We start from the raw sequence: 12,914 nt of genomic DNA on the forward strand, positions 1-12,914 counted from the left end.
TTTCTCACACTTAGGTCCTAGAGTTTTAAGAGATCTCCATCCGACTGATACCGTGGGTCTGATCTTGATTCAAATAGAAATCACAGCAAAACTTAATATCATATGCATCCACTAATAAATCAAGTCCCAAAAGTCAAATATCTACCGAGATAGAGAAAATAAAAAAATAGAGTAGAAATGAAAATTTTATACATTACACTCTCATTCTATTTTTGTCCTATTATTATGAGATGAAATATAATCTAATGATGATAAAAGCGTTGCATTTTACATAATAAGATGAAAGTGTAGTGCATAAAATTTTCTTAATACTATAATATAATAAGCATATATCCAACAACCGTGATGAGCGAATCCACCATCCCTCCCTCCTTTCGCTATCTGAAAGAGATAATTGCCACCTAAAAATTAGAATTAACGACATCATCCTCCATTTAGGTACCGTTTGGAGAGTGAGTTAAGATAAAAATTGAAAGTTGAATAAAATATTATGAGAATTTTTGTTTAATATTACTATTGTTTTGGTAATTTTTTATAATTTATTTTATAACTGACCAATTTAATTTTTTTAATTTGATAAAATAATTTTAATTTAAAAAAATATATAAAATAAATGTAAAAGAATTGTAAGTTATTTTTATAATTTTAGATTTTAGTTATTAATTAACATATGGACTTTGAAGGAACCACGTGATAGATTTTAGTGATTGACTTATGAAACCATTTAAATTTTAAAATATGTTTGGTCAACTTGTATTATTAAGAATGATAAAATCATTGATAAAAATCCGTAACACAAAAGTTGATGGGCAACCAAAAGATTTGGTATATAGAAGATGAGCACCGCTCTAGAGTAGCACTATTCAATGTTACCGCTAGATGCTCTTGCAAATTTTTTTTTTCATTTTTCTATTCACATTTTTTTAATATATTTAAATATTTTTTAAAAATAAAAAAATACATCAACACACTTAAAATCATTTCATTAATCATTTAGTATTTTTTGTTTTGATCGGTCAGCTAGAGAGGTCAACATGGGCAGCATACAAGCTTTTCTCATAGAAGATAATAGAGAAGCATTCTGAAAGATTTCGTGCAACATAGGGACAAAGAACATCATAAACATAGAAAGAAAGAGCAATAATGGAAATAGGACATTGATCAAAACTGTTATTTAAGATATTACAAACGAGTAATGTTAGATATAATTTTAGAGTGTAGAAACTTCGTGCACTCTATTTTTTTTATGGTGAGCCATATTCTTTTTCAAAAGGAGAGCTCAATTCTTGCATACCCTAGTACTATATATAACATTAGTTTCATACAAACACAATATTTATTAAGATTATTGAATTTCGAGGATCGATTTGGTTTAATTACTTCTAGCGATAAAAGTTGTATAGAAAATCATTAGCTAGCTTTTGACCAATGTGAACAGCAGACTTTGTATCCAAATGCAAATGATCTGCTAATAGGGTTAGGCCCATGGCATCAACGCGCATGACATTCTTCAGGTTTATATTCAGCTGAGCATCTCTTACATTTCTTAGGAAGTTTCCTTCTCCAGCCGAAATTACAACCTGCAAAAAACATGTATATTTTTATAATTTTTATAATGATTTGCGAAGGTGCATTATGTTGAAGTGTAACCAATTTGTAATTCTACGAGAGTAAATTACAAACTGACGTGATTTAATGTGATATGTTAGATTGTAAAATCACTTTTATTATAAACAAGATTTGGCGTATCTGCATATAAATTAGTATATACCAAAAGAATGGGGAGATCAGGAGAGTCAAGATCGTGCCGAAGATTATTGAAAAACTTCTCCAACCTTCCCATATAGAGCCTAGAGTCCCGCTCACCACAATCACTCTCTCCTTGATACCAAAGCAGTGCACGAATATTACAACCAGTACATTGCCTTGCAGCTCTTGCTCTATCCACCAACTGATTGTATAGAATACTACCCTTTTGCCACTTTTCTATCTTTGTTCCTCCTACTGCACAAGGGACGAGGCCAATCACTCCAAAGTTTGGATGTTTTTCCAATATTTGGTTGGAAAAGGGCATGCCTGGTCCCACCCCGCAAGTCTTCAAATTATCAATTTCCTTATGGAGAGGTTCACGAGCTATCTCCCAAGTTTTGTTTAATGATAGTGTGAGTATGTTGGGAGTGGGGGTGCATTGTGGAGGAACCTTTCCATCCCACTTGTGCAAGTTGGTTTTGGTGTCATTGTAAATGCCCCCACGTCCAGCCATGTTGCTTTGTCCTGCTAAGAGGAATATGTTTTTGGGTTTGAGCTCTCCGGTCGACATAACAGACCCAAGATGTGTAACAAGTACAAAGAAGATGATGGAAAGAAACATCCTTTTCTCTTGTCTTTTGGATATTGCAAAAGTAATAGTTGTGCAGTGATGGAAGAGAAGCAGGCTACATCTTATATTTATATATGACTTGGAACTCCATTTTAGGTAGCGTACAGAGTGTATGATTTGTTTCTAGCCCTCAACTCTCTAGCCAAGAAACAAAATAGCTCTCAATATGAGTAGTTTTCGACCACAAAAAAGATAGCATGTTCGTTTGTTTTATGGTAATTTTTTTATTTTAATTTAGGGAAATGATTAAGACATTATATTATTTACAAAAATTTTACTACCCAATTCTAAATTGAGGCTATTTTTGTAAATATAGTACTTCTTTTGATCTGAAATCCATAATATTAAGAAAGCTTAAATACAATATTTCCAAAAAATCAAGTAACTAAAAAACTCTTTCAAGTACAACAAACTAAACTCTATTACGTAGTCTCTAAAATCTCACCAATCAACTTATGACATGACACTTATCTTGCATTTATTTTATAATCTTGTCATGTGTTATCCATTCCATCTGTCACAACTATCAAAATCATCTAAAAAAAATAGTGAAGATAAAAAGGTGAGTCCATCAACTCAGAGTGTGAAAACAAGAGCTAGACGTTACAGAATAAAAAATAAAAAAATAATATCAAAATAAATATTTCATTAACATTTATTTACAATAACAATATAAATAAAAGACTTTTGACTTGAAAGCATACCTGAAGTAGCATCGTAACACAACAAAGTTCATGTTTAAAGCGATGACTAACATGAACTACAAGAAATGAGAAATTATGCAAGAGATATGTAATAATGTGCATGGTAATAGAGGATGGAAGTAATAATGAATAAATTAGTAGCAACTACCAAAAAGTGCATGAGATGAGAAGCACAATAAACAAGCAATCAAGTGACAAGAATATGAAGGTCTACATTATGACTTTTTTTTTTTCTTTTTTAACAAAGGGGAAGTGAGGGGTTTCAAACTAAGGTTTTCATTTGGAGAACTGAATCATATGCCATTAGGCCATCAGGCTCTTGGCATATTATTATGACTTTTCAGTTGGCTAATTATGCCTTGCACTCGCCCTTGATTGGTAAGCGTTGTATGGCTATCAAGACATATATATGGCCAACATAATTTGGAGAAGATACATGATTTGTAAATTTTTTAAATAGACAAGTCTTGCACAAGTCTTTAAAAAAAAAAAAAAGCATACTCTATCTTGAAAAAGTGCTAAAGAAATCATTTTTTTTTAATGGCGTCCACTTATAAACTCTAATTGAGTGCACAGAACTTGCACACTTTAATTAAAACTGTATCTAACATTACTTTAAAAATTGATTTTGGGCAAATAGTCCATGTAAGTACTCTTGGATGAAAAGAGTCGAAGATACCTATATTGATATATAACCTTGGGGAGTGGCATCCAAACATGCAGCCAATTTTGAATTAATTTTTTTTTTTTTTGTATTATTACGATAATTTCTTTTTGGTTATAAATTAGCACCTAACAATTGGTACAAAGCATTCGATGTTCACAACTTTCTCAAAGAATTAATGACTTTCATGATATAAAAATAATCAACTATTACAAATATTGAAAACTGGTTTGTTCTCTCAGTTATAGAGATGAGGCTAAAAATTGCATTTAGGTACTATCTTTTTGGTGGTCGAAAACTCCTGATATTGAGTGCAAGTTTGTTTTCTTGGTTAGAGAGTTAATGGCTAGAAACACATCATACACTCTATATGCCACCTAAAATGGCGTTTCAAGTCATATAAATATAAGATGCAGCCTGCGTCTCTTCCATTACTGCACAACTATCACTTCTGCAACATCTAAAAGACAAGAAAACATGATGTTTCTTTCCTTCATCTTCTGCATATTTCTTTCCTTTATTGATTTTATCATTCTTAATTATACAAGCTAATGAAGCATGTTTTAAATGATTTCATAAACATTTATTTACAATAACAATATAAATAAAAGACTTCTGAGTTAAAGCATACCTGAAATAGTTAGCATCATAACATAACAAAGATCGTGTTTAAAGTGGTCACTAACATGAACTACAAGAAATGAGAAATGCAAGAGATCATTTGTAATAATTTGCATGGTAATAGCTAGAGGGTGGAAGTAATAATGAATAAATTAGTAGCAACTACAAAAAAGTGAAAGAGACAAAAAGCACAATAAACGGGTAATCAAGTGGCAAGAATATGGGAGAGTTGGTTCTCTCCTCTATGTAGGGTGAGGTGTTTCTCTCTTTGTCTAGGCAAAGATTCATCTCTTGGACGTACGTCTAAAGATCAAGTTAGTATGGAGGACGAGTTAACGTAGTTGTGGGAAGGTTTCAATTTAATAGATAAAGAGAAACATGAATTAGTTCTTCATTCTGAAGCATTTAAGGAATCTTCCAAGAAGGGGAGACTACGTTTATACCTCTGATCGTTATAGAAAAAGTTATAAACCGAGAGGCTTTTAAGAATACCATTTCGAAAGTGTGGAAACATGAGGGGTTAATATTTTTCAAAGGAGTAATGTTATACACAACACCACTATCCCACTTGCATCTCATTATAAATGATGTGGCACATTTATCACTATTTGATGATAAAGAAGTATCTAATAAATGATCATTCAATGGTGGTAAATGTGCCACATCTTACTTAGTAGGATGGTAGTATGGTATATAGAATTTTCCTTTTTAAAGAGGTAGGAGAAAAATCTCTTTATAGTGGAGTTTCAGTGTGAATCTGATAAGGAAAAAGTACCACTTGTCTTTTGATAGACTACTGGTCTGTTTGCAAGAATTTGACGGTGGTACTCCCCCGAAAAATATTAACTTCAACTTAGACATGTTCTGGATGATGAAGGAAATATGTGAACAAATAGGCTCCACCATAGGAATGGTGGACATGGTCTACACTGACAAGAGGGGCTTTGGTTGGGATAAGTTTCTTTGAGTAAGAGTGGAAGTTGATATCACCAAACCTCTATTAAGGGGGAGGTTATTGAAAATTTTTGATAAGCATATGTGGATTTCATTCACATATGAATGCCTTCCGACGTTCCGCTTCCTTTGTGGAACTATAAAACATTAGAAGAGGAGATATTGTTCAAAGTTGATTGTGGGTAAGCAGATGTCAGACGAGACTCAGTCCCATTATGGTTCTTGGCTTCGAGCGAGTTCTGCAATTGGGAGTGGGAAAGAAGCTAGAAAGGGTGACGGAACATCGATGGAACCTCCTCCATCCAGACGTCAGGCTAACTTTGGCAAGGCAGCTCAAATTTTTTAAATATATATATATATATATATATTTTTCTTATGTGAGTTTTAGATTTGTTTACTTTTTTTTTTCAATGGATGGTACTCCATACTTACACAAATCCTATTTCTCAAAAAATTTATACAATTTTTTTCATTTTTTTTATAATTTTTCATGATGACTAAATATAAATATGCATAATATTTTGTTAATTTTTTTTTGAAAAGTAATGCTAGATATAATACTAAAGTACGTAATCCATTTCTGTTAAAAAATTTGAGATTTATTATTTAAATAAATTATTTATCAATTTTTTTAAAAAATAAATAGCATATCTTTTCTTTTTATGAGTACAACATCAATCGTAATTAGACACCTGACCACGTCAACATTTATATCTCATATTTATGTAACGGGATGGACATCATGGCACCAAGACAAAACCAATTACCAGACCAGCGTTTAAAAAAGAGAAGCAACATGAACTTCTTCTTCTTCTTCTTCTTCTTCTTCTTCTTCTTCATTTATTTATTTATTTATTGTTTATAAAAAAACATACTTTTTGTATTACTTACCGATCAACAATAAACAATTTATTCTATGTAACAAAACTATGTATCCCTGCTGGACCACTTTCTATCCAGACCCTTTCCTCATCTACTTTATTACATTCCCTATATGTATGTTGTACTATATATCCAATTTGGTCGATTATGAGTAACCCCTTTTATATCTTCTATCACCGGTCCAAACCACTCCCAACTTACCTCTTCACTATTTACAGGCTTTACAACTGCCAATGCATCACCATCAAAGACTACTTTCTCAAAGTCTAGCTTTGCACATAACTTCAAAGCTCTCTATAATGCATGAAGCTCGGCTATAATAGGATTGCTAGCCCTCCCCTTTGAGTTGCACATAAGGAAACGAAGATTTCACCCTGAGCATCTCTGATAACTGCTCCAATCCCCATCCTTCCCTCCTTTGAATTTAATGCTGCATCCCAGTTCACTTTCACATGGTTCTCAATTGGTGCCCTCCATCTGCCCCCCCCCCCCCTTTTGCTCCTACACTGCCCACTATCTCCCTCGCAGGTTTGCTCTGTGCTTGCTGGAACTCTACAAAAATATCTTCTTCTTGTTTAGATATCACATCCGGTCTTGCAAACTTCTTTTCAAAATCGAAAAGCATTTCTCCTCAACCATATCCTTCTCATCACTACTGCCACCAACGCCAATTTTCCCTTAGATACTTTGGTCACCAGCCTGTCCCAAACCTCATATAACTTCACCTCACTGCTAAACCACTTCTATAAATGAACTATTCTACCCACACATCTGTAGCTCCTCTGCAGCTCTATAACTCATGACAAGTAGATTCCTCTTCTGACTCACACATAGGGCAGCAAGGGTTTTCCACCACCTTTCTGGGAGCCATATTCTTCCTTGTTGGTAGACTTTCATTAAGAGTTTTCCATAAAAATATTTTCACTACACCCGGCACATTCAGGTTCCATAACATCTTCCAACCATTTGTAGTCCCTTCTAAGGACTCCCCTTTATCCCTTCTCTTCCTATATGTGTTAAGATGATAAGCACTTTTAACACTAAATAACCCGTTCTTTAGACCAGTTTGATTGATAGGAAGGTTGTAGACAATCTTAGCTTCTTATTCTTTCAAAATTGTTTTAACCAGATCTTCTTTCCAGGCTCCACAATTTGCATCAATTAGTTCATTCACCTTAGACCACTTAACATTGTGATTGCGGATTGAATACAAAAAAAATGAAGGCCTTGGAATCCACTTGTCTCCCGATATCCTTATATTATAACCATTGCCTACTCTCCACACAAGTCCCTCCTTGAGTAACTCCAAAAAGCTCCATAAACCTTTTCATATCATCGAGGGTCTATGGCATAGCTTAGCCTCTAAAAGTTTCAAAGATCTAAAGTATTTATCCTTCAAAACCATTGCTGTAAAGGATTGAGGACTTGTCAACACTCTCCAACACTGCTTTGTTAGTATAGCATTGTTAAAACTCTCTAGCTCTCTTAAACCGAACCCCCTTCAGCTTTAGACATCCCAAATTTTTACCAGCTTCTCCATTGGATCTTATGATCATTGTTTTTATACCCCCACTAAAAGTTAGCCATGGCAGATACAATTTCCTTGCACAATTTCTTAGGTAGTCTAAAAACATTGATATTATAATTTGCAATAACCTGAATGATAGCCTTCAACAAAACTTCCTTTCCCAAAGGTGACAAGAATTGCTTTTTCCAATTACTTATCTTTTGCCATACTCTGTCTTTGATGCCTCTAAAAGTGGTGTATCGAGATCTTCCAACCATAATAGGCAGTTCCAAATACTTCTTACAGTTATTTTGCGACCTTGCCCCTATCTCTTTTGCTATCATTTCCTTCACAGAAGCTTTTGCATTTGGGCTGAAACACAAGGTAGTTTTTTTGTTTATTTAAACTTTGTCCAGAGGCCTTTTCATACAACTCTAGAATACCACTCTTCTTCTTCCACTCTACCCGCTTTAGAGCCATACTACCCATTTTATAGCCATACTATCCTTCTGCCTCATTTTCATTGAATGAAGGATTTCATAAGAAGCAATAATGTTGTAAGATATGAGTCTCCTTGGAATAAAAGCACTCTGACTTTTGGAAATTACATCGTTCAACACCACTTCCTGTCTATTGGCAAGGGTTTTAGCTATAACCTTATGCATCACATTGCACAAACTTATAGGCCTAAAGTCATTAACTGTCTTGGGGTCTTTTACCTTGGGGACTAAAGGAACATAAGTATGGTTAAGAGACTTATCCATGCCTACAACATTAAGAAACTTAAGAGGTTCAGCACACACATCATCTCTTACAATGCTCCAATAAGCTTGGTAAAAGCAAGCCCCAAACCAATCAGTTTCAAGGCTTCCTCCACTTCTGCTCTTATGAACTCTCTCTGTTAGAGGTCGGTCATAGCTCTTGTCACACGAACTTGCAGAGCTTCTAGGCAAGTTTCCTTCTTCTCTGCCAAAAGTTAAACCCAACCATAGATAATAGAATAGGAATGTGGTTTTAGTATCTGCCTACAAGCCCCTACTCCCTTACCTCGTTAAACATTTATTTCCAAAGGTTGTTTGCCACACACCTATCTAGCTTTTCCTTTGTAAATGTATGGTCTGAATGCTTATTCCTCCATTTGAAAAATCCACCATTACAACTTAGATCAAACAAACTTTTTTTCCTGAAGCACCTCTAGAAACTGACACATTTGGTTTTCAACCCTCTGTCTTCCCCCAACCTTCTCTAACTGAAATAAAATTTCATTAAAATCTCCGACCACACACCATGCTATGTGATCCATAGGTTTTAAAATACTTAATAATTCCCATGAATACTTTTTCTTCCCAGTATCAAGGTGCCCATAAAACCTTGTGAAAACCCACTTCCTTCTATTCCCCTCACCCTTGACTAACACGTTTATGTGCAACTGAAAATGATTCAATACTTCCACTTCATTCTGACTTTTCCAAAATAAGGGTAGACCCCCTCTCCTACCAATTAGATCTACTACAAAGCAACCATCCATTCTACATCCTTGCTTTCCAGACACTCCAACCTCCCTACATTAACCATAGTTTCCATTAAGAACAACAATTGGGGGTGCTTATCCTTTACCATCGGGTAAAGATCTTGAATTGTTTGAGGGTTCCCAAGCCCTCGGTATTTCCAACTTATGATTTTCATAATGCCAAGTGGGGCTGCCTCATAGCCTCCACCTCACACAACTGCAAAACAAAGTCCTCCCCATCTTCATTCCTAGCTTTTTTCTCAGCAACCCGCAGTGAAAACTCCCCATGCAAGTGATCAAAAGCTCGTTTAGACATAGATGGAGATGAAATCACTCACCTATCGAGATCCTCCCTTGACCTCTTTTCTTCCAGTAGCTCTTCTTACTCCCTTTGTTTCTCCCTTAGTCAATGGAGCTCACAATCACTTCTTCTCCAGTGATCAGATCTAATTGGATTGGGCTTGATGAAGATGTATTATCCAGAGTCCTCTCTGTCTATTTGGCAAGAGTACTGTTGCATGAACTTGTATTATAGTGATCTAGGCCTACTCACTTTGAACCACCCGAAAGCCCATTCTCCTTCAATCCAACAACCCCCAGTTCGTCATCCTCCCCCATCTTTTGTTTCGTCATCCTCACCTCCTCCCTCGATTCCCAAGCTCCATTCTCTCTTTGACCCTCCTTCTCCCTCTGAGGCATCACACCAAAGTCAACCCTCCTTTTGCTCTGTTCCCCCTTCCACTTAGTCCACCTTCGATTTACAGTCGTCGTTCTCTACCGCACTCCTCTAAGAATTCTTAGTCCACCTCTAAGAATTTCCAAGCTCCCCACTCCTACATCCCTGCTTTCCATGGACAATTCTCCCACAACGAAGCACATTTTCGGTAGCTTTTCCTACTGTAGTGGCACCAATATTCTTCCTCCTTGTACATTCATGGTTCTCCCCCTTGCCATCGGTTTCTTCAATTCACACTCAATCTTCACCCTTAAAAAGCAACCCCATGCCAGTCTATCTTCTTGGACATCTACCTCTATTACCTTTCTAATTGAGCTTCCAATTTGCTCTCCCATCCTTCTGTTCATATAACCCAGTGGGAGGTTATGCATTTTAACCCAAAACTTCTCATCATCAAAATCCAACAAGTTCATTTGATTATCACCATCATACCTTTTAGAACGAACAAATGGTTTTCAAAGAGCCATAGACAATACTCCATATTTATTGCTTGGATTTGCTAATGTAATGAAAAAGCAGTTAAAACCAAGTATACAGTGGGTAATTCAAGGAGAAAAACTCGACAAGGAGTTTTCCTTGGTGGGTGCACAGTTCCTCGACAAGGAGTTTTCCGCAAGTATACATTGGGTAATTCAAGGAGAAAAACTCTTAGTCCAATAGCCCCTATCGATTGGGATCTAAATAACCAAGAACTGAGGCACAAATGAAGCCAAGGGACGCATCTCTTTGAAATCTAGGAATGGTTGACCCCAAATCTTATATAGACGGGATTGTCTCCAAATCCTTGCAACTCGGTTTGGCCATTACCCAGGCACTGACAATGCAACCATCAATTGGACAAGAGCAACATGGGCTAGAATTTGCGTGGAGGTGGATTTAACCATGGAGCCAGTGAAAGGTTTTCCTATAGTGGTATCGCCAACAACTTGTATATGGTAGGAAGTTAAATATGAAAAATTGGGATTTTATTGTAAGACATGCTTCTGACAAGGGCATACCGTTGTTGTCTGTAGGGTGGGTGAGAAGCATAAGGAAGAGGGAAAACTGAAAGAAAAACAAGTTTGAAAAGTGTCTAAAATAGTGGAAGAGCCTTCGGGCCCCAAGGAGGAAGTGGTTGTAAGGGTACAAAATGCTGTTGAAGGAGTAATTGATCTCACGGAAAGGAAGCACAGTGATGTTGTTATTTCTGGAAAGAGTGATCAAGTTGATGAAATTGGTGTTGTTGTAGAAAACAATGTGGTTGAAAACTTGGGTTTGGTTGGTCCCAATGCAAATACGTTGGGGGATCAGGTTGGGGAAACTGTCATTGGTGAAGCTCGGGCCCCTGATCAAGATGCACTTCCTGGTGATGGAAAACAAGTCATGTCCAATGATGAAGAGTGTGAGGAAGTTTGGCATGATGAAGAACCGGCAGCTGCTCAATCCATCAAGGTAACAACTCAGAAGGAAATAAGGGTGCTTTTTGAAACCTCTCATAAGGAACGACATACAGGAAACCATCAAGGGGAGCTGGCTCTTGGCAACTCTTTGACTCAAGAGGAAGGAGAAATTCCTTTAATGATGGAATCTTGGTGGAGGACAAGGCATTGAGGAAATCACAAAGGGTTCACATCTGAGCTCAAAAAGTGAATTTATGACTGACACAATTTTCTACTGCAATATCAGAGGTTGGGTCGTTCCAAGAGTAGGCTTAAGATGTTAATAAACAAGAAAGGTGCTAACTTGGTGGCTATTGCTGAGCCACTTGTTGGAGTAGACCGTATGGCTTCTCTTGGAAGGTTCTTGAATTTTAATAACTTCAGTTCAAATGAAGAGCAAGGTGGAAAGCTGTGGCTTTTTTGGAAAGAGGCTACTATGTTTCAGGTTTTGTTTTGTACTTCTCAATCGATTACTGGTTGGTTTAACTTGATCAATATGCAGGTTCTTGTCACTTGTCTTATTACTTGGAAGCTTTGGCAGAGACGCTGCAAAGCTAGGATGGAGGGTGTTGTGGAATTGGTTGAAGGCTCCTAGATTTCTTTAAAAACGTGGTTGGGTGTTCTAGAAAAGGACTATAAGAAAGTGCGCTCCCTTTCACTTTCGGATTAAAGGATTTTACAGAGGTTAGATATTCCTATGCTGCCCATCCAGGGTCGACGAGTGAGGTGCGTATCGTGGTGCAAACCATCGTCTGGCTATGTGAAGCTCAATGTCGACGGAAGTTGCCGAGGGAATCCAGGGACTTGTGGTGGAGGTGGGGTGATTCAGGATTGTGGCAACTCTGTGTTGGAGGGTTTTTCTGCCCATTTTGGTAATGGAACAAATAATGAGGCTGAACTTAGAGCACTTAAAGAGGGGGTGGAGTTATGTAAAGATATGGGTTTTCATTTTTTAGAAATCGAGTGTGATTCTCAAGTAGTGGTGGATTGGGTTATCGCTAGGAGTTGTTCTGTTTGGTATCTTTAGGATTTTTGGAAGGAAGTTTTGCAGGCATTACAAGGCATTCAGTTCTCGATTTGGCATTAGTTTCGAGAAGCAAACCAAGCTACAGACTTTTTGGCGCGTTGAGGTGAGGAAGGCTTCACTAGTAGTTTCGAGGGGGAAGAGGCTATGCCTAGGCTTTTATGGGGTATTATCAGGTTAGATAAGTTGGGGTTACCTTATTTACTTAGTTGACTTGAGTTTCCTTTTGGTTGGTTTTTGTCTTGATTGTTCGTTCTTTGTTTTGGTTCTAGGCATGCTTAGACTGGTTCTTTCTGGTTCTTGGCTTTGGCATTATGTTTTACCACGGTATTCCTCCGCCATAAGTGAGGGCTTCTAATAAATTGGGAGGGGGTCACTCGTGGACAGGTGACCTTCGTCTCTTAAAAAAGAAAAGAAAAGGTTCTTGTCACTTTTGTGTATGCTAAATGCACTTACATGGAAAAAAGGGATTCATGGAAGGAATTGGAGGAGAGGCAATTAACGGATAAACCGT

The 12,914-nt window shown here is 36.7% G+C and overlaps 1 protein-coding gene across 1 annotated transcript; it reads right to left on the bottom strand.

Moving 5' to 3' along the window:
• Positions 1 to 1,382: 1,382 nt before the first annotated feature.
• Positions 1,383 to 2,320, bottom strand: LOC122298742 (probable carbohydrate esterase At4g34215). Its single transcript, XM_043108603.1, has 2 exons — positions 1,772 to 2,320; positions 1,383 to 1,580 (listed from the first exon to the last, which is right to left on the bottom strand). Exons 1-2 carry the CDS (start codon positions 2,318 to 2,320, stop codon positions 1,383 to 1,385), a joined length of 747 nt encoding a protein of 248 aa, XP_042964537.1.
• Between the last annotated feature and the right edge of the window lie 10,594 nt (positions 2,321 to 12,914).

The sequence above is a fragment of the Carya illinoinensis genome, chromosome 16, assembly GCF_018687715.1.
Source record: "Carya illinoinensis cultivar Pawnee chromosome 16, C.illinoinensisPawnee_v1, whole genome shotgun sequence".
NCBI lineage: Eukaryota > Viridiplantae > Streptophyta > Magnoliopsida > Fagales > Juglandaceae > Carya > Carya illinoinensis.

Excerpts from the sequence above, each read along its gene's own strand:
- LOC122298742 (XM_043108603.1), bottom strand. The coding sequence starts at position 2,320 with ATGTCGACCGGAGAGCTCAAACCCAAAAACATATTCCTCTTAGCAGGA. Across the intron at positions 1,581-1,771 it reads CTGATCTCCCCATTCTTTTG|GTTGTAATTTCGGCTGGAGA; the intron begins GTATATACTAAT and ends TGTTTTTTGCAG.